Source organism: Chinchilla lanigera, unplaced genomic scaffold (genome assembly GCF_000276665.1).
Source record: "Chinchilla lanigera isolate Chin_1 unplaced genomic scaffold, ChiLan1.0 scaffold00055, whole genome shotgun sequence".
Taxonomy (NCBI): domain Eukaryota; kingdom Metazoa; phylum Chordata; class Mammalia; order Rodentia; family Chinchillidae; genus Chinchilla; species Chinchilla lanigera.
The window spans coordinates 7,425,734-7,452,894 of record NW_004955456.1 but is presented as its reverse complement, the minus strand read 5'-3'; the positions used below and the strand labels follow the sequence as shown (position 1 = coordinate 7,452,894).

The following is a 27,161-nucleotide window of genomic DNA, read 5'->3' as shown; positions in this document are numbered from 1 at the left end:
TTGCTAGAGCAGCTCGAAGAACTTGGGGGATTTTCTCAGTTTATTATGAAGGATGTTTACCCGATACAAGCAAGTAGCCACGTGAGGAGGTACACAGGGCAAGGTCTTGGAAGGCTTCTGAGAAGCCAGAGTTTTCGTCCTTGCGCACTTGGAGTGCACTGTGTCTTGGCCATGGATCACTTCTCCCTCCCTTGAGCCACCGCACATTCTCTGCTCAGAAGCCCACCTGAGGGTGTCGCATAGGCGCCTGTGCAGAAATGCCTGTCCGCATGGTCTGGTCTGGTGCTCATGGGCAGGGTGCAGGGCCCAGCAAGGCCTGTCTGTTGCGCTCCTTTGGCATTCCTCCCTCGTGGGTGGGGACAGGACCCTGTCTGAAATGGAAATCACGTCATCTGTCAGATGGATAGGGCAGAGAATGTCTGTGGCCACCTCCAAAATGGAAAGACAGGGAAAGTAGCTTTTCTACGGCCTGCCTTGGGAAAGAGGAATTCTAGTTATCCTGTGGCCTGCCCTGGGGAGGGAATTAGGAGGCAGGAACTGGGGACAAAACCAGATATGTCTATTGTGCTGTCCTAGGATGAGCCAGAGACCTTTCGAGTCTTACTGAACAAGGCCAGTTCAGAGTGCAGACTGAGCCCTGCTGTGTTACTCAGTGGTGAGACTTTGGTGTTCACAAGTGCGGTAAAAGTGAGTCCTGCAAGTCTTAGAGCCCTTTCCCACGCTCAGTGTACAGTGCAGAAAAAACCCTCACTCCCTGCCCCTGCCCATCGCAGCTGCTGCCCCCAGGCTCCCTGCCTCCTGCCGGCAGGGTCCCCTCAGGTGCTCAGCCCAGAGGAAGCTACTGCTTCCGAGAGGAGTGTACCGCACAGCATCGGTGGGATGCCCATTCTCCCTGCCCAGCAAAACGGTAGTTTCTGCGGTGCTGGGGATGGAACCCAGGGCCTGCAGGTGCTCTGTCACTGAGCTACAGCCACTGTCCCCCACAACTTTTTATTCTTTGAAACAGGGTCTGGCCAAGTTGCCCAGGGTGGGCTTGACCTTGCAACTCTCTCAGGTAGCTAGGGTGACGGGTAGGTGCCACATTTCACGGCAGAGCATTTGAGCTAGAGAAGAGCAGGTGACAGCTGGCTGTCCTCTCTGCCCAGACCCACATCGTCCCAGCTCCTTGTCCCACCTACGTCTTAGGGCCAGCTTCTCAGTGTCTTAGGGTGAACACTGGTTGTCAGCTCTGCACCTGGAGAGCCCTAAAGCTGTTCCATCTACTTCTGACAGTAGATGATGGCGACCTGGAAGGGACATCGCTGGGTGACCCCAGCCCAGCATAGTCTCAAAGGGTGAGATCCCAGAGGGCTTTGGACAGGCCCAGCCTCTGAGTACCCATCTCACTCGGGGCCGAGGCAGCTGTCCTGCTTCATCCTTCTTGCAGGCCATCCTGTGTCTTGCCTGGTGGTCCCCTCTGCGGTGGTGACTGGGGTGTTGTGAAGTTTGTGGTTGCAGATCAGCAATGACATTGGAGGCCAGAATTCCAGGGTACTTTATGAACTATGAGACTGGAAGGCCCAGAAGTGGCCCCACAGCCCTCTGGAGCCCAAGTGAGCCAGGGAGCTGTCTGCATTGGTGAGGGAAAAGTGTGTTCTAATCCCGTGAATTTGAAATAGTGTGACATAAAAATCACAGATTCTTTAGGTACAGCAGACAGAGCTAGTGTGAGCTGTAGACACGTTTGAATGCAGAGGCTAGTCAGTCTTAGCCAGTCCATCGCATACAGAGGTCTGCCCTGAGCACTAGGCACTTGCTGTAGTCTGCATCCCAGCACCACTGCTTGGCTCAGTGAGACCAGGCTCCCCATGGACCAGAGTCCCTGCTCTGCCACTCCGGGTTGTGTGAGCTTGGGCAGTTGAGTCTTCTCTCGTCGTCATCTCATCTATGTTGGTGTCGTCGCAGAAGGCTGTTTGAGATTTAAGCTCCTTCGAGTGGTGCCTGAGGCTTACTCCCTGTGAGTGTGAGCTGGTGTGCTTAGAGCATTGTTGAGACGGGCACCGGGGGACTCGCTGGTAGTGAGATGTAATGAGACCCGCAGAGGCCAGGAGCCCGAGGTGCAGGAGCCTGCGGCTGAGAAGCAAAGACTGGAGGTGGGGCTGGGGGAGCCGCAGCGGGGTCTGTCATGCTGTCCAGGGAGAATGGGGTGCGGTGAGGGGGCCATACGCGATCAGGGAACCCTCGGGGGTGTGGAGGGTCTCCATCTCCTGGCGCCACACATGAGTGTGGAGGAGGTATCCTGAGTCATGGGGCCCTGCAGCATGTGAGACTGGGCGGGGAATATAGGGCTCACACAGGTTGGGGTGCCAAGTTAAGGACTACTGTATATTGCAAAATGATGGGCTGGGTGCTCTCATGCGTGGAAAGGTCCGGACTCCGAGTCCAGAAATTCCTTGCCATCTTGTCGCGCTGCTTGCTGCAATTGACTGATGGACTGGGTATGTCCTGCAGGGTCACCGTAGTGGCTCTGTCCTGGGCTCTTCCCTTCCCAGCTTGGTTGTGGGGTTGGTGTTGGCCCTCTGCTCGCATTCATTTGTGCCTCAGTTTTCTCTACCCTGTAGTATTAGATCCCCTCTTAAAAAGGGCATCCTCTGCGTTTGTACGTGAATTCTGTAATGTAACTTTTCAGAGACAGAAGTGACAGGTTTTCCTCAGTGACTTTTTCCCAGTGTGAGGCTTAAGCTTTGTTAAAGGAGAGTCCCAAGATAACAAGTGTGAGGGAAGCAAAACCTCCCGTCTGCGTACTGCTGTTTACAGACACCTAATAACAGTTTCAGATAATGAGCTTGAATTAAGGAGAAAGTCGGAAATGTCTCTGGAAGCATGGCAGGATTTCAGCTCCTTCAGTGAGAGAACTGTTGGGTCTGCATCATGAAAGCCCAGCAGGTAGCACAGCATTTCCCGCCATCCTCTGACCTTCTGGGCTCCCTGGTTTTCTGAGTGGTAGCGGCTCATTAGCCGACATGACCTGCTGTGTGCAGCACCTGGGGCAGTACCAGCTGAGCCCGGCCAGGCCACACCCGGAGGAGACACCTGACGCTTAAGAGGCCTGGGAACCTGTAAGCCCATCGCACGCCCATCGCACCAGCTCCCAGTGTCCCCTGCAGCAGCGTGTGCCCAGCACTGCTGCGCTCCTCCAGTAATTGCTAGAAACACTGAGAGCTCAGGTGCTGGGGAATCTGGGCTTTCTGTAATTGGCAACCAAAGTACCTTCCACTTTTCATGCTCCTCTTTGGTTTGTGTCTTTTATTTGCTTTTTATTTTAAACATAAAGTAAGTACAGGCAGAAATAGGTAACCCTACCCCCAGTACCTAGAATGGGACATCTTCCCAGCAGCCTTCAGCAGTTAGCAGGAACGAGCATTTCGATTCCTCTGAGGTTGCCCTGTGCCGGCCCTCCAGGGGCTCCAGGGTGGACTCACGCCTTGGAACTGGAGCTCTGGTGGCTGCTGAACATGCTCCCCTGCCTTGACCCTAAAGACTGGAGGAGGGAAATGTCTTCATCCTTGCCTTCAGCAAAGCATCGACAGCTTGTGCAGGACTTAGATGCTCTGTGCCTTAATGAGCCACGGGCGCCATCTTGGGTGGACGCCCTTGTCCCCAGGGGAAGGGCGAAGCTGTGCCCAGCGATCCTCATCCTTGAATCAGGACTCAAGCCATCAAAGTGAACAGTAGCTGGCTTTTCTCATGCCTAGGGCAGGAGCCGTCCATAGTGACAAGTGCCCAAGGCTCTGGCTGCCCCTGCCCAGTCCCTCTGTGTGCCTCCATACCACCTACCTTCCCAGCCCTGAGCTTCAGAACAGGTATCTGAGAACAGGTCAGGAGCGAGTTCTCTGACCCCTCACGAATGTTTTGGTCTTCCCTGGAGACAGCAGAGCGTCTCATAGGGTAGCAGTGCGTCACTCGGGATGCCTCCGCCTCCAAGCTCGTGTTCTGGTTTTGCTGTCTTTGAAGGAAGCCGAAGGGCCCTCCTTCCGCTCATTGCCATCCAGACGGCTGGCTGAATGCTTCCGAGAGTTAAGGTTTTCACTTTCTTTTCCTCAGTTTTCCATCTCACGGTTGCTTAGATTGGGCATTGTGACTACCCAGGAGAGCGCTGTTGTCACTCAGTCTGTGGAGCCTGTGAGGAGATCAATCGACGCCTGCTGGCCTCTGTTGGGGAGGAGCCGCCCTCCCGAGTCACCTCACTCCAGCTGTTCTATGGGCGCGTCCATGTCCCCGACACGGCTGTCCCTGACCACCCCCGCCCCTCGCCATCCTGTGTCCTCTGTGTGTCCGTGTGCCGTGTCCGTGCTGCCTGTTACTGTGGTGATGCCCAGGGTTCCGGGCCTGCGTTTTGAACTAACTCTAAACCTGTCTTTTTCCTTCCGCGCTCACCCACGCACCCCACCCTGCCTCTCAGATCTTGCAGTTTTCAAGGAACGACTTCGAATGCTAACAGTAGGAGGTATGAACATACGAGCCTTTTCCTTTCTGGAGTCGAGGACTTCATTTGAATAGGATGTGCAGCTTTTCCTAGCATGTGATTTGGGGAAAGTTGACACAGCTTCCGTCAGTGCTTTCAAGTTACTTGTTTGCTAATCCATTTTCCCCTTCACATAGTTATTAACCCACACATGGCGCTGTGTCCCCGGGGCCCCTCCATTTCAGCTCGTGTCGTGGGAGGGCACGGCCCCCTTCCACACTCCCAGCCATCGCTGAGCTAAGCTGAGCCTCCCCGCGGCATCGTTCACCTCCAGCTCCCGCTGCAGCCGGCCGGGGCCAGAAGCCACATCAGCACTGCATGCTGGCTTGTCCTGCCCTCCAGACTGTGCTGTGACTTTGACTAGACTCTGGATTCTTCTGGGTTATGCTGCCTGAGCATTCTGGCTACGATTTCCACAGTGTTCCCTGTCAGCAAGACAACTGAAACATTAGGAACAGGTGTCTGGGAGCTTCGCCATCCTCTGTCCAGGCGGCAATACCCTTGAGGAATCCAGAGTCAAGGGGCTGGGGCCATTGCCTGCTGTCATCTGTCCTAACCCCAGCGCCGGCCGCCAGGCTTCACTTCAGGCTTCTCTTCAGACATTCTCTGTCCTGGCGTTACTCACAGGATCTGTGAGGCTCTGCTTGTATCTGTGCTCCTGGGATGGAACCCAGGGCTTCACTCAGGCTAGGCTGTTCTCTACCACTGAGCTCTATCCTCAGCCCTTCGCTTTGAGACAGGATCTCACTAAGCTGCCCAGGCTGGACTTGATGGTGTAATCTTCCTGCCTCAGCCTCTAGAGTAGCTGGGATTCCAGGAGTGCACCATAGTACCTGGCAAGACGCGGTGTTTTAGTTAAACTTTTCGTGTACAGATAATTGTAGAGTCACATGCAGCTGTAAGCACTAGCAGAGCCACCTTACACCATTGAGCAAGTTTGCCAGTAGTGCCAATTGGTGAACCACTGTGCCTCTCACACCTGGCACCAGGGCTGCAGTCAGAACCCAGAAGCCTTCCTGCCAGCCACGCGCCATGCTTGGCCCCTGGCGACCGCTGTGTGTTCTCCGTTCTGTGATGTCGGCATTACAGACGTGAATGTGCTGTGTGAGTACGTCACGGTGTGTGACCTGGGGAACTGGCAGCCTACAGCCAGGAAGGGTGTTGACAGCGAGTTTTTAATCTTGATGACAGATGGGTTATCAGTTTTCCTCTTACCTGTCACGTTTGTGGTGTCAAGTGTAATCCCGAGGATTTTCTCAGATGTGTTCTGGAAGCTTTCTACTTCTGTGTTACGGATTAAGTCTGAGATCCACTTGAGTTCATTTCCATATAAGGTATAAGGTTCAGGTCGAGATTCTTGTATTAATGTTTGCCTGTAGGTGAAAAGTCTCGACTTCCTTCATTGAGTCACTTTTGACCTTTCAAAATCAGATTTCTGTGTGGGTCTATTGTGGGGGTTTCCATTTTTCTTTACTCTTTCATCTGTCCTTCCGCTAGTACTATACTATCTTATTGTAGCTACTGAACTTTTATTTTGTTTTCAAAATGGTTTTGACTGTTCTAGGGCCTTCTGTCTTTCCATGTAAATTTTAGAGTGTGTCTGTATACATAAAGCCTTCCTAATATTTTGATAGGAATTGTGTTAAACTTAGATTTCTATTTAGGGAAAATTGAGAAGTGTTCCTTCTGTTCTCTTTTTCTAGGAGAGTATAGGGCACCCATTCGGGACCCTGTGTCTCTCAGCAGCTATGTCTTTTCCCCATTCCTTGTCCCTAATAAATTCTCCTACTCAAAAAAGAAAGGGTGGAGCTAGGCGTGGTGGCGCACACCTATAATCCCAGCACTCAGGAGGCTGTGGCAGGAGGATTGTTGCAAGTTCAAGTCCAGCCTGGCTACAAAGTGAGCTCAAGGCCAGCCTGAACTGCATAGTGAGTCCCTGTCTCAAAAAGACACACAGAAAAAGGGGAGGCATTGTTTATTCTTTAAAGATTTGATAAAATTTTCCAACAAAATCATCTGAAGATTTCTTTTTCGGGATCTTGTTATTTATGAGTTAGATTTCCCTACTAGTCATAGGGCTTTTCAAACTCCTGTTGGGTGAGTAGTGGTACTTCATTTCAGCTGTTAACAAACACATGTAGAATTTGTATCATCCTTGTTGTCTTTTTTTAACTTTTCGGTCCCTTAAATACATCTTTAAATCACAATCTCATAGAAATATGTACACCTCTCATTTCTTTTATTAAAATGTTGAGACACGTTCTCCCTAAGTTGCTAAGCTATTTAATAGCTTTCTTCTCTCTGGAGACATAGCGTATCATTCCTGTGTTAGTAAATTGTATCTTTTTCCTTTGGAAGTCTCACAAGGGGTTGGTCACTGTTACTCATCTTTTCAGTGAATCAGGCCCTTATTTCCTTGGTTTTTCTCTGTGGTTTTGCTCTTTCAGTTCCTTTGAATTCTGCTTTGTATTTGTTCTAGTTAGGTTTTGTTTTTTTGGATTTCTCTCTTCTTCTAGGTCTTTAGGGTAGGAACTTTCATGACTGATTAAAGACTTTTCCTGTGTGTACTTACTACTGTAAATTTCCCTCAGCCAGCTGTGATGGAGCATACCTCTAATCCCAGCATTCAGAGGCTGAGGCAGAAGCATTGCCAAAAGTTTAAGGCCAGCCTGCGCTACATAGTGAGTTCTAAGCGAGCCTCAACTACGTAGCGAAACCCTGTCTCAAAACACAAAAATAGTCAAATTTCCCTCTCAGTATTCCTTTATTTAACTGTCTCATCAACTTTAATACACCGTGTTTTCATTCAATTTGACAATTTTTTTTGTATCTTTTGATTTCATGTTTGATCTTTGGATTATTTAAAGTGCATCATTTGGTTTCCAAGTACTTTGAGGTTTTCTTGTTTTTGTTACTGATTTCTAGTTTGACTTCATTGGGCTGGAGACTCTGTCCCATATAATTTCAGCTCTGCTAAATTTCTGGAGGGTTTTCCCCCGTTGTAAATGGGCTGTTGCATTGACTGTCTTGGTATGTGTTCCATGGCCATGTGGAGAGATACTGCTGTCAGATCTTGTTGATTGGTGGTTGTTGGGTTCCTTGATGTCCTTCACTTTTCTCTAGTTTTTCAGTCATTTGCTGAGAGAGAGATACTAGAGTTTCCAATTGTAAATGTGGGGTTTTTTTGTCTAATTTTGCTTTTTGTTTTTGGCAGTACTAGGGGTTGGACTCAGGGTCTTTGCACTGAGCTGCATCCCCAGCACTTTAGTTTGAGACAGGGTCTTGCTGAATCTTTTACGTTGTCCAGGCTAGGCTTGAACTTGCAGATTGTCCTGCCTCAGCGTTCTGGGATTACAGGCGTGCTCCATCATGCCTGGTTTAAATGTGTGTTTTGGCCAGGCGTGGTGGCTCATGCCTGTAATCCCAGTACTTGGGAGGCCAAGGCAGGAGGACCCTTGTGAGTTCGAGACTAGCCTGGGCTACAAAGTGAGCTAAGGCCAGCCTGAACTGCATAATGAGACCCTGTCTCAAAAAGACCAAAAAAAAAAAGTGCATTTTTCTGTTTCTCCTTTCAGGCTTATCAGTTTGTTTCACATATTTTCTAGCTCTTACTTGCTGCATTCACATTTAGGATTGCTATATCTCTTGGTAGATTGATCCTTTTATCATAATGTAATGTTCCCCCTGTCTCTAGTAATTTTTTTACTCCGAAGTCCACTCTACTGATATTAATACACCTTGCTTTGTTTTGTTGTTTATATATTTTTCTATCTTTACTGTCTTCAACCTGACTATATCATATATAAAATGAGTTTCTTATAATGAATATATAATTAGGGAAAATCTGCTATGCCAATTCTGTCTTCTGTTTGGTGTATTTAGGTCATTTATAATTAAGACAATTTTAATATGTTAGGGTTTGAGTCTGCCATTTTATTCCTTGTGGGTGTTTTGTTTTGTTTTGTTTGTCTTTTTGGACAGGGTCTCAATTTGAAGTTCTGACTGGCCTTGAGCTCACTTTGTAGCGCAGGCTGGTCTCAAACTCACCACAATCCTGCTGCCTCAGCCTCTCGAGTGTTGGGATTATAGGCGTGCACCACCACACCCGGCTTTTATTCCTTGTTTGACCTACATTGTTTTTTCTTTTTGTTTTCTCTTGTCCTTTTTATGATTCTTTTATTTTCTTTCTGTTCAATGAATTTCCTTTGGGCTTTTTGTGGCGGTGGAAAATGAACTTAGCACCTTCACACTGGGCTACATCCCCAGCCCCCCTTTTTATTTTGAGACAGGGTCTTGCTAAGTCCTCCAGTGCCCACACTGGGCTCAAACTTGTGATCCTCCTGCCTAGCCTCCCAGAATGCTGCGATCACATGTGTATGCACCACTACATCTGGCTTTCTTTGACCATTCCTTTTTTTTCTTTTTGTGGAGACAGGGTCTCGCTGTGTCGCTCATGCTGGCCTTGAACTCCCTGTGCAGCCCAGGCTGGCCTCGAACTCAGTGGTGATCCTCCTGCCTCAGCCTCCCAAGTTCTGGAACTGTAGTCATGTGCCATCACACCTGGCCAGACCGTGTTTTAGTAAAGGTCCACTAGTGACAAATTCTTTGTTTTCCTTTATCAGGAAATCTTTTTACCCTATATTTTTAGAGGATATTTTTGGATATAAGATTCTGAGTGACAGAGTGCTTCTTGTTTTTGTTTTTCTTGATTTTTTTTTTTTTTTTTTTTTTTTTTTTGAGACAGGGTCTTGCTATGTAGTTCAGGCTGGTCTGGAACTCACTGTGTAGCCCAGGCTGCTTCAGACTCATGGCGATCCTCCTGCCTCAGCCTCCTGAGTTCTGGGATTACAGGTGTACACCACCTCACCAGGCAAACTTTTTTTTCCCTCTAGGTAAGATGTCACTTTATAATAGCTACTTTCAAATTTTTTCTTTTTTTCTTTTTTTTTTTGGTTTTGGTTTTTTTCCAGTACTGGGAACCAAACTCACGACCTCGTGCTTGTCAGGCAGGTGCTGTGCCACTGAGCTAAATCCAGCCCTTCTTTGGTTTTATATTGTGAAGTTTTACTGTGATTTACTTTGACATGGATTTCTTTGGGCTTTTCCAGTGTCTTCAATCTGTGGCTTTCAGTCTTTTACCGTATTGAAGTCTTTTACTACAGTGTCACATGTTCCCGAGGTTCTGTTCATTTCTTTACTGTCTTCTCTTTGGATTGGTTAGTTTCTGTTGTTCCATCTTGAAATTCTCCAATTATCTATCTCTTGCGCCTGCCATTGAGCTTATCTGTTGAGGTTTTTGGCTTTTTAAATTTCTATTTGGTCCTTCTTTACAGCTTCAGTTTTACCGAGACTATTTTGTGATTTGATTTTTTTGTCACTGTCATACCTGTAATCATTCACTGAAATTATTTTGTGATGGCACCATTAAAAGTGTAGGTAAGGGCTGGGCGTGGTGGCGCACCCCTGTAATCCCAGCACTCAGGAGGCTGAGGCAGGAGGATCGTTGCAAGTTTGAGACCGGCCTGGGCTACAAAATGAGCTCAAGGCCAGCCTGAGCTGCATATTGAGACCCTGTCTCAAAAAGACAAAAAAAAAAAAGTTTAGGTTAAGGGCTGAGGATATAGCTCAGTGGCACAAGTGCCTGCCTGGCAAGTACAAGGTCCTGAGTTTGATTCCCAGTACAAAAAAAAAAAAAGTGTAGGTAATTCTGACATCTGTGTCACTGTGATGTTGCTGTCTGTTGATTTTCTGATCTCATTCCATCTGAGAGCTTCTCGGTTCTCATTATGCGTGATTTTTTGTTTCTAATTGAAACTGAAAGAGGCATGGAGCCCTTGTTTTGGGATATGACGGCGAGGCCTCACGATCTGGTGGAAACTGTGTTAGAGCAGCCCTCCCTTTCTGGACCTGCCCTGGTGGAGGAGGAGGGTACTGCCCTGTTCCGGGAGCTCTGGTGTCTCCCAAAGAGGGGGCGTCTTGGGCTCCTTGCTGGGACTTCTTGAAACCTTGGGGTGGGGCGTGGGGCTGGGCGGCATTGCAGTGTTGACTGTGGTTTCTGGCCGCTGCACCACAGCCCTTACCTGCAAGTTTCCTGTCCTACTAGGCCGTGCTCCTCCTGGTGCTGAGTAGAGAACGGCTTTTGTGAGAGGTTTGTTTTCTGCTGCTTTTTCTGCTCCAGGTCCAGGGCTATTGGAGCAAAGGGAACCCCGGGATCACCCTGGCTGTTCTGCCTTCTTTTCACCTTTCAGGGGCATCCATCAGTTTATTCTCTTTTCTTTTTCTCTTTTTAGTAGTACTAGGGACTGAACCCGGGGTTTTCACACTGAGCTACATCCCCAGCCCATTTTTTATTTTGAGATAGCCTTGCTAAGTTGCCTAGGCTGGACTTGACCTGTGATCCTCCGACCTCAAACTTCCTCAGTGCTGGGATCCCAGGTGTGTGCGCCACTGTGCCCAACATGCATTGGCTTTCATATATCATCTAGGGTTGCCGTTTGCACTTGTTGAGGGACCGTGAAGAGAACGTGTGTCCTCCACCTTCCCAGTGCGGGCATCTGTATGTTTAATTTCTGAGGCTAAGGGTGTTGAAGTAGAGGGTGTCCCTGGGAGCCCCCTGCCTCACCAGTTCTGCATGCTGGGAGGATGCAGCACACACTGCCCTGATCTGGAGGGCTATAGCTGACTGGTTGATTTCATAGTCCAAATAGTTTCCTCAAGAAGAGGTGCATCGTTGGATGCTCTGGTCCCGGGATCAGCTTCTGGCCCGAGTTTTTAAATCAGCCAGGAAAAATTTCTCAAAAATGACTTCGCTTTTCCTCCACAAATGCCACGGGCCATGACTGCCGAGCCATGTGGTTGGTAGAGAACCAGGGAGAGACAGGTGGGCTCCGCCAGCCGCTGCTGCCACTGCCACCCTCCAGGTGAAGAGGCCGGGTTGCTTTAGTTTTATTAAAGCAGAAAGGGCTTGAGAAACAGTTTGATTTTAAGATTTAAAAACTGCACTAATACATTAGATACACAGAGGTTGTAGCTTGAATCAGAATCACCTGAGATTCCTGGGTCACCCGAACCCACTCAGATCTGTCTGGGGCTGAAACCTAGAAATGAGCATTTTCAACAAGCCCATGGTGAGGCTTGCAGAATCCTGTGTTCGTCCTGTACCGGTGTGTGGGAGGGCGACCCTCCGGGGCTGGCAGCCGCTGGGACTGCAGGCTGGTTGTTCCTCGGCTCAGTCCGTCCCTGGATCCCGAGGGAGTGAGGCTGTGCTGGTGACTCACGCTGTTCGCCCAGGTCGCAGATTGTTTGAGTGGATGCAAAACTGGACAAGGAACCCGTCTTCTCCTTTACGAATGACCTGGAGATGGAGCGGGCAAGGGCTACAGTTCTAGAAAGAGTCTTTCCTTCGCGGCTGCTCTTTATCAGCTTAGAGTGTGCTTTCCACGGAGGAGATGAGGCGTCCTCTGCTGACTGAGCCCTGGGGTCCGGTGGAGCCTGCTGGGCTCCCTGGACTCAGAGCCTTGCAGGAGAGGAGGCCGTCGCCCCCTGCCAGCCGTCCCCGCTCCCCTGCCGCCTGTGCGGGCCCTGCACTGTGGCCAGTGGCTGCTTCTCCCTACTTAGTCCCCAGCGCCTGGTCAGCACGTACACGTATGATTGTTATCTAACTCCTATTGATCTGCTCTCTCTCTTGACTCCTCACTTCCTGCTCTAATTTCCTCCTTAACTCTTCATTTGCTGATGATTGACTTACAAAGTGCCTTCTCACGGCCCCCTCTTCGAACCCCAAAATTGGTTTTTATCCTTGGGATCTTGAAATAAATTGTCTTGAAATTATAAATAATTGGTGCACTGGACTAATACATGCATAATAGGAGCTTCATTCTGGTTTACCTGTGACACTCAGTAATGGTCTGAGCTCCCATTATTGCTAAAGTTTTAGGCTGTAAGATATTTTTGTATATGTTAGGGGCTTTTTTTATATATCATTTTTTTTCTTTCTGCTCCCCTGGGGCATCCCTTTCCCTCCCCGTAAACTGCGGTCCCTGGCTGGCTGTGTGCTCCTTCGCCGCCCGCCTGCAGGGTTCTATGGCCTCGACGAGTCGGACCTGGACAAGGTCTTCCACCTGCCCACTACCACCTTCATCGGGGGCCAGGAGTCGGCGCTGCCTCTGCGAGAGATCATCCGTCGCCTAGAGGTAGGAACGTGTGACCCAGCATCTAGAAAAGTCTAGTGCGTTCAAAGGCCGGGTGAAAGAGACAAGGATCTCCACAAGCTCAAGGCCAGCCTGAACCGCACAGTGAGACCCTGTTTAAAAACATGTCAAGGGGCTGGGGATTTAGCTCGGCGGCACAGCACCTGCCTGGCAAGCGTGAGGTCATGAGTTTGATTCCTGGTACCAGGGGAAAAAAATAAAAAATAAAAAATAAAAATAAAAACATGTCAAAAAGCACCAGACGTGGTGGCGCACGCCTGTAATCCCAGCACTCGGGAGGCTGAGGCGGGAGAATTGTTGCGAGTTGGAGGCCAGCCTGGGCTACAAAGTGAGCTCAAGGCCAGCCTGAACTGCATAGCGAGACCCTGTCTCAAAAAGAAAAAAAGTAAATGTAGGCATGTTTTTTTAATTAGCCAAAGAAGAAAAACAATTCTCTGTGGTCAGATCCCAGGAAGAGTTTATTTCAGATGCATGCAGCTCTCTGGAGAGTCCCTTCCACCCTGGGGCCAGGCCTGGAGCCGTTTCCCCACGTGGGCAGGTCCCAGGCAGCAGGCCTTGGCTCTTGTCCCTTCCCATCTCCCTTCATTTCTCTCACCCTTAGTTTTCTTTGTCTCTTGTTTCTGGACTTCCGTAAGTACATGGCCTGCTGGGAGCTCCTTACCACACGTTACAGACAGCAGCCGAGTCTGGCCTGTGTCAGGCCAGCTGGGTCCTGGCCTTCTGCTGGGCAGATGGGCACGCCCGTCCGAGAGGCTGGCTGCAGTACGCGTACCAGAGGGCAGGGTGGGTTTGAGGAGAGCCTGGGCCCAGTGTTCATTGTTGCTGTGACTTAGCACCGCTAACCACTAATGCAGAAGCCATCGGTGGATTCAGTGGCCCAACAAACCCATGTTGCACCCCGCCAGGGAGGAGGATCCCCGAGGCTCCTGCCGGGGTGGACGTCAGTCAGCTTGGCTCCCCAGGGCAGAGTCCCCCACCACCACCCCGTGGCTGGCCCCGCTTTGGTGAACGTGATGTGGGTTCAGACCCTCTTGCGAGAGGTCACATAGTGGGCTGAGAGTGGCCCGGGAGGTTTGGGTGGCGGATGCAGCACCTTCTGTACTTTGTGACACGCATCTCCTCACCTTGCCAGCACCTGCACTTGGAGCGGCTTCATTCCTGTCCTTCCTCCCTTGCAAGCTATGGCGGAGGAAAGGGTAGAAACCACACCTGGGGGCTGGGGATTTAGCTCAGCGGCACAGCGCCTGCCTGGCAAGTGCAAAGTTGTGAGTTCAGTTCCCGGTAAAAAAAAAAAAAAAAAACACACCTGTGTGCCAGTCTCAGGAGAGGATGCCCAGGGTTCCTCTCAGTCCGTCCCGTCCTCCCTGCAGCACTATCCCCACGCCAGCCACATTCTCTGGTGCTGCCCTGTTCATCCTGGGAGCCACGGGCCTCCAGGAACTGCGGACCACTTGCAGTGTCAATATCTGAGTAACTTTTTTAATATTGAAAAGTTAATTTGTTTGATATAGTGGTTCAAATAAGACAGGAATATTTACCTCCTGTTTGTACTTGGAAAAGTGAAATTACTCAGGCTTACTTAGTGCATCATGAAACTGTAAGTGGCTCACATCCTATTTCTGCTGGCTGGTGCTAATCTGAAGTTGTGCCTTGTAGACCCCCCCCGGGCGGCGTCCCATGTAGCCTAGTCTTCCTCCAAGGAGCCCTGTCTCCCGGTGACTTGGCCACCCTGGTGCCGCACTCCCTGGTGTCTCTCCTGTTGACCTGGTGGCCGCCCCAAGAGCCCTCCCTTCCCAGGAGTCTGGGCCCCAGCTGGGTGCCCTTGCGTGCCCTTCTCCTGGCATCCTTCAGCCCCTCCCTTCCCAGGAGCAAAGTCCGGCTGGGGTGCCGGCAGCCTCAGCCTACCGTGTCCTGAGTCCCGCTCACTCCCTGGTGCAAAGCGGAGAGAGCCCGCAGCCCCTCCACGGGCTGCCTTCCCCTCACCTGCCCAGTGTCTGGGCCCCAGATGGCCACAGCCTGGCGCACAGACACGCACACGGCTCACCACGGGCTGGGGGCGGAGTGGGGGAGGTGGTGACGTAGTCGGGGAGGTGGTGACGTAGTCAGGCAGGACTGCAGTCTCAGTCCCATGACATAGTACTCATCTTGAGCTCTGGAGAAAAGGAGAGGAAGTGCTGCTTCTTGGTTTCCTAAAATTTTTCTCAGTAGAGGAGGAGCTAAGAAACAGCTCCCAGACTTGCTGCCCTTTTCTCCAGGGGCAGGGGAGGAAACGAGACGCATCAGAAACTGCACCCACATGTTACTGGCTAAGCGATGCCAGGAGGTTGGGGAGAAACTGGTTTTTTAGCCCAGTAGTTTCCTCCAAACTTTTAATTCCTCAGTAGTGGGAGTCGTCCCACCTGCCAGGCTTGAACAGGAGGGAAGGGCAGCCTGAGCAGCGCTCTCAGCACTGTTCTGCACCTCTGCCGGGGCGGCTGCAGCAGTGACGAGGGGACGGCCCTCCTCCCGGCACCCCTCGCTGGAGCGGGCAGGGAGCCGCTCGCTGCTGTCTGCTCCCGGGGGCTCGGGAGAGGCTGGGGGCCTCTGCAGGAGCACCGGACTCGGCAGCTGAGATGCATTTCCTTCCCTCTCTGGCCTGGCCTTCCAGGGGCTCCTGCTCCCGCAGAGGGGCTACTCCCGCCTCTCACACACTTGGGCATGCGGGCATGGTTGGGGCACGTCTGGTCTGTGCCAGACCTGCTCCTTGTCATACTCGCCGTCATGTGCTTGTGTAGCCCTGCAGTTGCTGAGAGGAGTCAGGTATGAGAAAGCCTCGGTCTTTAAATGGTAGCGTGCAGGACTCCTCTGGCGCCGGTGCAGGTGTCGTGATGAGTGCGGCCTGCCTTTCCTGGGGGCATGGTGTGTGCCTCCTCCCCAGGGGTAATGAGCCTGGCCCACCCTGCCTCTGCCTTCTCAGAGGCTCGCCAGGTGTGTTGGAGAAGGAGATGGCGCCTTCTCCGCCGGCCTGTGTCAGCATTCTTTGCTGGGGGGGCGGGGGGGGGGGCCGCTGGCTGCTGCCAACTCATCAGGGTACAGTTCGTGACCATCAGTGACCCTCATGTCCCCTTATGTGGGGGGGACAGATGGCCTACTGCCAGCACATCGGAGTGGAGTTCATGTTCATTAACGACTTGGAGCAGTGCCAGTGGATCCGGCAGAAGTTCGAGACGCCTGGGATCATGCAGTTCACCAATGAGGAGAAGCGGACCCTGCTGGCCAGGCTCGTGCGATCCACCAGGTATGGGACTGGCTGGGGCCACAGAGCTCAGGCTTCCGGGTGATCTGTGGCCCGTCAGTGGGGTGCAGGCCTGGTGAGCATAGACAGCCTCCAAAGCACTCTCTTGGCACTTAGGAAAGTCTGACGTTAGGACGGGGACGTTGCCCTTCAAGGTGCTTGAAACCTCCCCAGGTTTGAGGACTTCCTGCAGCGGAAGTGGTCCTCCGAGAAGCGCTTTGGTCTAGAAGGCTGTGAGGTGCTGATCCCAGCCCTCAAGACCATCATCGACAAGTCCAGTGAGAACGGGATCGACTACGTGATCATGGGGATGCCCCACAGGTGCGTGTGGTGTGCAGGCGCCAGCTGCGGGAGGGCATCTTGCTTTTCAGAGTGACCAGAGTCCCTTTCCTCATGGCTAGAGCCACACGTGGTTCCGACTGGTGTTGGCTTGGTGCTGAGTGATATAAAGATTGAACCCTGATTCCCTTGCTGGGTCTGACCCGGAGGCCAGGCTGCTCTGATGCTGGGGAGGTAAAGGGCAGGGTGGTGGTGTGTGCGCACTTTCTACCCCGCAGCCTTGCACGGCCGTGGCCAGGGTGGCAGTGCCCACCTTGTTGCTGGATCACAGCTGTTCCTGAGCTGCAGGCCCAGGGGGAGCCACGTGCTGGGTGAGAGCAGGGTATGAAGGAGCTATGTCCTGTGGATCCACTCACCTCGCCCTGTGTCCCAGGGGACGGCTCAACGTGCTTGCGAATGTCATCAGGAAGGAACTGGAGCAGATCTTCTGTCAGTTCGACTCAAAGCTGGAGGCAGCAGACGAGGTGAGATGAGGCCCCTGTGTGGCGCTGTGTAGCATGGGAGCCTCTTAGAATAGCTGGTATCCTCTACCTGGCAGCCCACGTCCCGCCCTGGGGACCTCTCCTTGGACCCTAGACAGGCGACCTTGGGAAGGCCCTCCCACAGGGGGCGGGGCAGTGAGCATTTCCCACCAGCCTCAGACTCACTGTTTGCACTGCAGGGCTCCGGAGACATGAAGTACCACCTGGGCATGTATCACCGCAGGATCAACCGCGTGACCGACAGGAACATCACCCTGTCCCTGGTGGCAAACCCATCCCACCTGGAGGCCGCTGACCCTGTGGTGATGGGCAAAACCAAAGCCGAGCAGTTCTACTGTGGGGACACTGAGGGAAAGAAGGTGAGGCCCGGAGAGGCCTGTGAGACCCCACCGTGCCCCACAGCTTGCAGCCCTGGGCATGTCTCGGACATACACTTGGGAGGTTTCGAAGCACTGTAAACCAGCGGAATTGATGGTACCGCCTGTCAGCCCAGCTCTCTGGAAGTTTGAGGAGGGAGGATCACAAATTCGAGCCTAATCTAGTTAAATGAGTAACTTAGCAAGACTTTCTCAGAATATGTACACAGGGTATGTGTATTCTAAACCAACTCTGGAAGAGTAGCAGGAGTAAAGCAGTCCCACGTCCAGACGTGCTTTCTCCCGAGCTGGAAGCACTAGAGCTAGAGTGGGAGTTGGCTCATGTTTGCACGGCTGCGGAGGAGCCACTCAGTTACCCTTGATGGCCAGAGACGCCCTCACTGAACAGAGGGGAGTCTGCAGGGAGAAGGTGTGGGTGAGCCCCAAGGAGAAAGGAGGGGTGGAGATGTTGGAAGAGATGCCCCCAGATTGGGCCAGAAGCCCACCTCGAGGTGGACACGGGCCCAAGCTTGGCTGGAGTCCCGCTGTAGTATTCTTAGAAATGACGGCTAGCCTGTGCGCCTGTAGAAACTCTCAGCCAGTTGTAACCATTTGCCCTTACTTAAGCTCCATTAGGATTCTGGTTTGGTTTTTTGTTTTTGTTTTTGTTTTTGTTTTTTTTGGTACCGGGAATTGAACTCAGGACCTTGTGCTTGCCAGGCAGGTGCTTGTGCCACTGAGCTATATCCCCAGCCAGCCATTAGGATTCTGTTTGCAACAGAGTCTGCAGTTTTTATTACTTAATGATGACCTAAGCCAGGCATGGTGGCACATGGCTGTAATCCCAGCACTTGAGGCTGAGGTGGAAGGTTTGCCAAGAGTTCAAGGCAAGTCTGAGCTCCATAATGAGTTCAAGGGCAGCCTGGGCCGGTCGTGGTGGCACACACCTGTAATCCGAGCACTAGGGAGGCTGAGGCAGGAGGATCGTTGTGAATTCGAGCTCAAGGTCAGCCTGAATTGTATAGCGAGACCCTGTCTCAAAAAGACCAAAAAAAAAGGGCAGCCTGAACTACATAGTGAGAGAGACCATGTCTCAAAAAAACCTCTATGATGACCTGAAAAACAAATAATTGAAGACATGAAGTATTGTGCACGCTGGGTTTATGAGCCAGGGACACTAGCCCGCTGCCGGGAAGCTTCTGTGCTGACTGGAGAAGGAGCGTAGAAGCACAGCGTGAAGGCGCTGGGAAGGGAACAGCGGACAGGACTTCAGAGGAGACTCCCCAGGCTGGGACTGCAGGGCGGGCACACATCTTGAGAACACAGCAGGTTTGTCCCGTTGAATTGGAGACGCCAGACTTGAGGTGGGTGGAAAGGGGAAGCCCTTTTCCAGCCCGCCCCCAGAGGCCCCGGAAGCGGGGTGGGTCTGTGGCGGGGTGGAACCAGTGCTTAGCTTACTAGGTTCTGTGATTTAAAGTGCTGTGGATCTGCTTGGTGTGCTTGGTGGATAGGAGGAGGGGATGGAGCAGCCGACGTGCCTTTGGGAGCTAAAAGTGATTCCTCATTGAGGACACTTGCTGTCACAGGAGCAGGGTTTACTCCACGGCCTCAGGCTGGCCTGGGTGGTGCACGGGAACTCCAGGTAGTGCCAGAGGCCTCAGCTCTGCTGGGTGACATGCAGCACCCGTGTCTGTTTATAGCACTAGAGTGTGTGGGAGGCACTGTGCTAGGAGAGAGGGAGGGGAGACTGCACTGGGGTGCCAGGGCCCCTGACATTGCCCTGACCTTTGCTAGTGTGCTTGCTCTGGCGTCGGGGCCGAGTAGTAGAACTAGATTTGGAAAGCTTTGGGTGACTTCTGCATTCATTATACAAAAGCCCACTCCAGTCCTTGCCTACAGCACTGGGACCGTTCTGAAAGGTAATGCACTAAGAGAGGCGACAGGCGACGGAGGAGACTTAAAACCGCTGCCCGTGTCCCCACAAGCCAGTCCTTTGTAAGCTGCTGGGACAGGAAGGCCCGCTCATGCGGAGTCTGAGGCTCCAGCCCTGTGTGGTGCGAGTGGTCCTGCCTCTTCACCTTGCCCCAAGCCCTCCAGCATCCTCTGCGTGGTCATGGGGGGCTCACCCTGCCTGTTCTCCCTCCTGCTCCCGGCACCCTCAGGGAATTACTCGATTCCTGCTAAATCTAGCACTCAGGAAGCTGGTGTGCATGTTACTTAACCTTAGCGTTCATGGAGAGTTGAGTACTGCCTCCCAGAGCCTCCTGCACCTTGGGGGAAGTCACCTGATTTGACTCGTGTGAGTGGCCCTAGGGACATGTGAGCACAGAAGTGTTTGCGCAGTGCAGCAGGGCGGCTGCACGGGGGAGCCCGGCCTCCAGACCTGGGAGAGGCCGCGCCTGTGCGTTGGCTGACTGTGGCAGCCAACCGTGACAGTGTGCTGTGACATCAGAGAGCCTGGCCCCAGGTGCCCCTGCTGCAGAAGAGACAGAAGCCTGTGCAGGAGGGAGGCGCTGCGGATCCGGAGCAAGTGAAATGGCAGTGACTGAACGCCAGCGACTCTTGCTCCCGGCGAGACAACAATCTGGGCATTGTGGCAGAGCTGCACACCCCTCCAGGGGCCCCCAGGCAAGCTGGACACTGTGTGCATTGTCCGGCTATCTTGTGAGCGTCCTTCATGGCCACCAAGAGGCAGGACACCTGCTATCTTGTTTTTTAAAATCGTTGATTTTGTCCCTGAAAGGCGAGTCCTAGGCCTTCCCTTGCTGGCAAGAGGACTTGGCATAGGATGGGGGACTTGGCTGACCATGGAAACTGGGGAGGTGCAGATCCGAAGCCCCATAAACAGCATGGGATGAGGGGTCACGTCACATGTCATCTTACTGGCCAGACACCCATCTAGACATTCCTGTGAGGCATTCTTGAGACAAGTCACATTCAAATCAGAGGACTTCAGGGAAAGCGGGCAACCCTCCACCTTGTGGGTGGGCCTCGAAAGCTCAGCTCAGAGCCTGCAAAAGAAGACCGAGGTCCCCAGGGAAGAAGGAATTTGCCTGTAGACAGCTGTCAGGCTCAGACTGCATCCTGCCCTGCCCCTCCTGCAGCTTGAACGTGCTGGCAGTTCGAGGAGAGGTTGACAGGCAAGAGGAGACAGCTGAGAAAAGACGTTGGGTTGGAATTAGGAGGGTCAGTCTGAGCTCAGTTTTATTTTGCAGATCCAGAAATAAGCTGTGTGTGCACTCACCTTTTTTTCTTTTCTTTTTTTTTTTTGCCTTTTTGAGACAGGGTCTTGCTATGTAGTTCAGGCTGGCTTTGAGCTCACTTTGTAGCCCAGGCTGGTCTCGAACTCACAACAATCCTCCTGCCTCAGCCTCCCCAGTGCTGAGATTACAGGCGTGCGCCACCACGCCTGGCTGCACTCACCTTTTCCAGCTCTGTGCTCACAGGCAGGTGACATAGCACACAGAAATCAGTCTTAAGTCCCCACTAGAGGAGCTGGGCTGGCTGGGACAGCACAGTGGGAGGTGCCCAGAAGGACATTAGCCCGTTCAAGCCGCTAGCAGTGCTGCTGTTGCATGCCAGCTGTCAAGTCACATAGGAACCCGAGCACAGATTAATGCAAATGAGTGATGCAGATGGGAAGGGAACGCTGTTCCTTGCAGAGATCCCAGCTCCTAAGCGTAGGCATCCAGGGAATCAGCCAGTGCTGTCTGTCCTCACCCAAGGAGCAGGCTAAGGTTCGTGGCTGATGTTGCTGAGGCTGAGGTGGAGATTGGGGAGAGAGAGATATGGTTTCTCCTCACAAAACATGCCAAGAAGGGGCTGGGATATAGCTTAGCGGCTAAGTGCCTGCCTGGCAAATGCAAGGTCCTGAGTTCAATTTCTGGTACCAAAAAAAAAAAAAAACCATGCCAAGAAGGTTGAGTCTAGGGAGCATTGTGGAAAGCAGCCTTCCGAGGGACCAGTCAGCCCCCTTGATGCAAGTGCCACTTCCACGCGGTGGAGGGAGCCCATCCCACGGGGCCTGGGGCATGTAGAACAGTGTCCCTCGGATGTCGAAGGACGCGTATTAGATGCTGTTGGTGGCAGGATGGTGGGGGTCTGGGCGTCGAGCAGATCCACCAAGATCCTAGCAACTCGGGCTAGAAGCGGGTTGGGGTCTTTTGTACCCTTGTACTTTCTAAATTTTAAATTATCTTAAAGCATTACTCTTGAAAAACAAATTGCAGCCCATTCCCTGCACTCACCTCATGGGCTTGGTGGTCGGGACATTTTAGATTTGGGGTCTCCTTTATAGGTGATGTCCATCCTCCTGCACGGAGATGCTGCCTTCGCCGGCCAGGGCATCGTGTACGAGACCTTCCACCTCAGCGACCTGCCGTCCTACACAACCCACGGCACCGTGCACGTGGTGGTCAACAACCAGGTAACCTCCAGGGCTGCCCAGCCTCTCCCAAGGGCCTCTTGGTCACCGTTTCCTGATTATTAAAAGGTGTCTTTTGTTAAAAATTTGGATGACATAGAAAACTTTTTTTAAATGAGATTGGACCTCCGGGCGTGGTGGCACACGCCTATAATCCCAGCACTCAGGACGCTGAGGCAGGAGGATCCTTGTGAGTTCAAGGCCAGCCTGAACTGTATAGGAAGACTGTCTCAAAAAGACAGTCAATCGGGGCTGGGGATTTAGCTCAGCGGCAAAGCGCCTGCCTGGCAAGCGCAAGGTCGTGAGTTCGGTTCCCGGTACCGGAGAAAAACCAAAAACAAAAAAAACAAAAAAAAAAAGACAGTCAATCAATTAATCAATCAGGGCTGGGGATTTAGCTCAGCAATACGGGGCCTGCCTGGCAAGTGCAAGGTCGAGAGTTTGATTCCCCGTACTGGAAAAAAAGCAAAACAAAATCAATCAGTCAGTAAATGAGATTGGAGCAGGGATATAGCTCAGGGGCTCAGCGCCTGCCTGGCAGGTCCAGGGTCTTGAGTTCAGTTCCAAGTACTACACACACACTAAAGGGAAATTTTACTGACATTATTAAAGATGCCAAAAAATAAATAAATAAGTAAAAAATAAAGACGCCATTATTTAGGATCAGGATGGCAGTGGTTATTTTTCACTTTGGCAGCATGGGGTCCTGGGAGTGTAGCTCGGGTAGAGCACAAACCTACCATGTTCAGGCCTCCACACGGGAGGGAGGAAAAGGAAGAGCGCCACACAGGCCCTGGGTGGTGTGGGCAGAGAGGAGGCCGGGCAGCGGGCAGTGAGCAGCTGAGTCTGAGGATCTGGAGCTGAGTGGAGACAACTTTGTGAAGTAGGCAAGTGTTGGGGTGCAGGGGACTGAGGCAGGGAGGGGGCTTCATGTCTGGGGAGTGGCCGGGACAGTCATGGGTGGCTAGTGCAAGGGAGAGCTGCAGTCGGCCAGCTCCTGAGGAGGATGCAGTCTAGTTGAGACCAGGGGCGTTGAAGGGACGAGGTGCCAGGTGAGTGTGAAGACAATTTGTTTCCAAGTGTGGAAGGGTTCAGAAAAGGACCAAGGAAGAGAGGCTGGGTCCCAGCAAGTAGTGAGAGAAGGAAAACCTTCAAGTTACATCAGTGAATGCAGCAGCATGTAGTAAACACCAGAGGACTTAGAGTTTAAAAAGTATCATACAACCGGGCATGGTGACCCTTACCTGTAACCCCAGCTCCTCAGAAGGCTGAGGCAGGATGACCAGCCCAAGGCCAGCCGGGCTACACAGTAAGACTCTGTCTCAAAAAATAAGAAAGAATGTCTGAGCCAGGCATGGTGGCACACGCCCATAGTCCTAGCACTGGGGAGGCAGAGGCAAGAGTATTGTCATGAGTTTGAGGCCATCCTGGGCTATATAAGTGAGTTCAGGACCAGCCTGCACTACATAGCAAGACCCTGTCTTTTTTTTTTTTTTTCCGGTACCGGGAATCGAACTCATGACCTTGCGCTTGCCAGGCAGGCACTGTGCCACTGCGCTAAATCCCCAGCCCCAAGACCCTGTCTTTTAAAAAAAGCCTGAATCAAAAAGGGGAAGAATATTAATGAGCATAATACCATCTGGTAAAAAGCCACCAGTTATTAAGTGCCTGTTGCTATCAGAACAGCAAGTCAGACACTTCATGTCCATTAATTTAATCCACAAGGTAGATACCCATATAGAGGGTCATGTTGTTGCCAATTTACAGAAGAGAAAATGGAGGAGTGGAGACTATGCGGCTTGCTTCAGGTGAATGAGGGCCAGGCCATGGGTACACCTTCCCTCGGGGCATGGCACAAGGGAGATGTGGGAGAAATCACCAGGGAAAGAGGTCTTTATTTTTTTCGGTCTTTTTGAGACAGGGTCTCACTGTGCAGCTCAGGCTGGCCTTGAGCTCACTTTGTAGCCCAGGCTGGCCTCAGACTTGCAGCGATCCTCCTGCCTCAGCCTCCTGAGTGCCCAGGCGTGCACCACCACATCTGACAAGTGAGGTCTTAACAAAATCCACCGCTGAACTTTATCTTCCTGCAGTTTTTCTCGTGGCAAGATCCTATACACTGGGGCTGAGAAAGCGGCTCAGCGGGAGGGCGCTTGCCTGGCATATGTGAGCCTGTGTTCCATCACCAGCGCCACCCGCAGAAGTACACATACAGTAGTCATCTTAACCTTGCTTTTGAGATGGGCCTCACTAACTCTCCCCGCCTCTGTTCCGCTGTACAGAACCTCTATACGATTCCTTGTTTTCAGTTCTAACCTGCTCTGTTGGTTCTCTCTGTATCTCCTGTTTCTTTGCTGAGACTTTGTTTTTACCCAGGTAGGGGAGGAACTGCTCCCCAGTGGCCTCACCCTGCTGGGCAGTTGTCCAAGTCCACACTGTCCTCAGACACCACCTCAGGCCATCAGGAGGTTTCTGGGCCCAAGGACCTAATTGCCATCAGTCTGGGCCCAGGGAGGCCTTGGCCTTGTGGTGCGGCTAGGCTAGTTTCTTGTCCTGCACAGTTGGAGCCGAGCAGTTAGTTACTGTCTTCTCAGGCTGCCTCTTCCCTGTCCATGTTGCTTGTTCCTCAGCAAGATGTACCAAGGCAGAGAGGATTCTGGGAACTGAGACCCTTAGCTTTCTGCCTTCTCCTGTTCGACTCCAGGGTGTGGTTTGACCTTGGAATGCCTTCCATGAGGGCTGAGAAGAGCACAGCTCCTCCATCTACGGCAGCATGAGCCCCTCTGGGGGCTTTTTATAACTGCGAGTTCAATTTCTTTACTGCCCATGGGACTATTTCAGGTTATCGGTATATTCTTGAGTGAGCTCTGGTAATTTATTTTTCAGGAAATCTGTCCATTTTCTTTAGGTTGTAGGATTTACGGTTATAAAGTTCGTGACAGCCCCTTATTGGGGTCTGTAGAGTAGCCCTCCTTTCGTTCCTGACTTAGGCCGTTTGCGTCTTCTTGTCTTTTCTGGTTAGTGTGGCTATAGATTGTCTTCTTTCTCCCTGGGAGCAGCTTGGTCTCACTGCACTTCTGTTTCCTGTGTCTCTGATTTTCTTCTACTTGCTTTGGGTTTAGTCTTCTCTCTAGTTCCCTCCTCCTTTGCATTATAAATAAAGAACATTTAACATTTTTAAAAAATCATACCAGACAAATAAAGGGCAGGACTTTGGGTTTGTTAAACTTCTTTTGGCAAAAAGTCAAGCATTTCATTTGAACTTGAGTGAGACTGCATCTTAGGGTGCTGCAGTGTCCGGAAACAATGCAAGAAGAGATGGCAGGAGCTGGGCATGCACAGCCTAATTCCCGCAGTGCCTGAGAGCTGCTTTCAGGTGCAAATGATGTGTAGCAAAGGGATGAGGAGCAGAGGCAGGCCAGTGAGTGGCTGTTACCGGGAGCAGATTTCAGCGAGGAAGACCCACAGCCAGGGCTGCGCAGCAGGAGTGCTGCGGCTCCTCCTCCTCCCTGGGGTGGTCTTGGAAAACTAGTGAGCAGCTATCCTGAGGTGGGGGCTCCCTTTTGGGTCCCAGACAGGCAGTTGCTCTTAGCAGTGTCTCCTAACACTCCACCGAGTATACTGAGGGGCTGCTAAATACCTGTACGTGGGGGAGGGGCCCCTCCAGCATCCATGTGTGCGCATGCGCCTGCCCATGTGCTTAATGACTCAGGCGGGCTCTACGAGGCTCCTGTAACCGAGGTCTGGGGTTACAGACTGGGCTGCCACTATCCCCCAAGTCCCGAGACCCAGTACTCCTGAGGTTGTTCGGGCTCGTTTGTTTGTTTGTTTGTTTCCGGTACTGGGAGTCGAACTCCCGACCTCATGCTTGCCAGGCAGGCGCTGTGCCTCTGAGCTAAACCCCCAGCCCCATGTTCGGGCTCCTTTGAGTGTCACACTGGTGTTTCTTAGTGTTCTCATCAGTGTGTGACTATTTCTAGTCTTCGCCACTGTAAGAAGGAAATCGTTTGCAAGCATTTTCACATATAGAATTCTTAGACCTCTCTACAGAGCAGTTTGTTAATATTTTTTTCTTTCTTTTTCCCTTGTAGTGCTGGAGATGGAACTCAGGGCCTCAGATATAACAGGATAGTGCTCTACTGCTGAGCTCTGCCCCACCCTTAGCCTGCTTATATTTTCTCGATTTCCTGCTCTGACTTCCTGCTTATGAGGTGGTACAGGAGCAGGAAGATTGATTGTAGGAGGCTGCTCTGTGGAGGCTCTTCTCTAAATGCAAGCCTAGAAATTCTTAAAAAATCTTTCTAAAGTCCCATCAGATGCTCAGTATTCTTGCATAAGAATATTTGTCAAAACCATAATCGTTCTTCCACAAAATAGGAAACAAGTTGGATATTCAGCAGTGGAAAAAGCTTTGCATAAAATTTGGCAAGGCTTTAGGGAGGGATATTATATAACCATTAAAGTATTTACCATCCTGGAGAAATTGTCAGGTAAGTGGAAAACGTAGGCTATTCATGTGCAGTGACTAGGAGTGTTGGTAGAAGATCCTCTCCCATGAGCAGCTCAGTGGTAACTGGAAAGACCCCAACATTCCCCCTTTCCCTCCATAGGAGAAACTGCTCATAAACACATTGCTCGCAGACGGAAACCTGCACTTGTACGTTTTCTGCAGTAACCACAAATTGGAAATGAGCTAAATGTCTACCAGCAGGAGCTCTGATCAGTGCATGAGGTGTAGACGGTAGATTCACTCAAGCTGTACTAAGGGGAGAAGAGCTGTGTTTCAGTGTGCATGCCTCCTAATAGGGATGTTGAACAAAAAACAAGTTGCAAAAGATTTGCAGTGTGCAGAGGATGACACCCTATGTAAGGCCCGCAGGGTGTGAGCCTTAAAAATACCGAAATATTCCAGGTATGTCAGTGCCCTGAAAAACCAAGGAAGGCAGCAGTGTCTTCCACGGGAACATGGGCAGTTGGTAGTGTGTGGGCTGTGGTCAGATAATGGTGTTAGCAGATGTAAAGTGCTTGAGGCCGAGCTGTACTGCGGGAAGGAAGGGAGCGTCCTTGCCCTAGGAACCAGGGAGAGCCTGCGGCTGACCCTAAACAGTGCGCGTGATGAGAGCGTGCATGGTAAAGCAGAGGGCAAAGGGACCCACTGGGAAACGAAGCAGAAACTGCGTGGGAGCGTTTCCCAGCCTCTTCCCAGCTTCGTGTGAAATTAGATCAGAATTTAAAAGGCGCCTATAAAAAGCCTAAGGGGATACAGTTTGTGGACACAGAGAAAGCAAGTAGCAAGAATGAAATGTCCTGTGACTTTTAGGGGAAGAAGGCCCTGGCTTAGGCTCTAGCAAAATTGTGTAATAAGAGCCAGGTGCGGTGGTGCACCCCTGCAATCTCAGCACTCAGGAGGCTGAGCCAGGAGGATCAGCATGAGTTCAAGGCCAGCCTGGGCTACACAGTGAGTTCAAGGCCAGCTTGGATTGCATAGCATAGTGAGACCTTTTCTCAAGAAACCAAAAAAAAAAAAAAAAGTAACAAGAAAGGCCCAGAAGCCAGCATAGGTTAACTGTTCAGAT

The 27,161-nt window shown here is 51.6% G+C and overlaps 1 protein-coding gene across 6 annotated transcripts in view; it reads left to right on the top strand.

The window, feature by feature from the left end:
• The window catches only part of Ogdh (oxoglutarate (alpha-ketoglutarate) dehydrogenase (lipoamide)), a 68,547-nt gene that overhangs the window by 31,995 nt on the left and 9,391 nt on the right, over positions 1-27,161 (top strand). For 3 of the 6 annotated variants that reach the window (XM_005396655.1, XM_005396657.1, XM_005396656.2), the window contains exons 5-11: positions 4,442-4,486; positions 12,581-12,696; positions 15,837-15,991; positions 16,163-16,309; positions 16,701-16,791; positions 16,989-17,168; positions 21,463-21,591. In XM_005396655.1, coding sequence (XP_005396712.1) covers positions 4,442-4,486; positions 12,581-12,696; positions 15,837-15,991; positions 16,163-16,309; positions 16,701-16,791; positions 16,989-17,168; positions 21,463-21,591 — 863 coding nt within the window. Of the gene's footprint in view, positions 1-4,441; positions 4,487-12,580; positions 12,697-14,917; positions 15,514-15,836; positions 15,992-16,162; positions 16,310-16,700; positions 16,792-16,988; positions 17,169-21,462; positions 21,592-27,161 lie in introns of those variants that run through there. The other 3 variants (XM_005396658.2, XM_005396660.2, XM_013520540.1) reach the window with 2 other exon arrangements.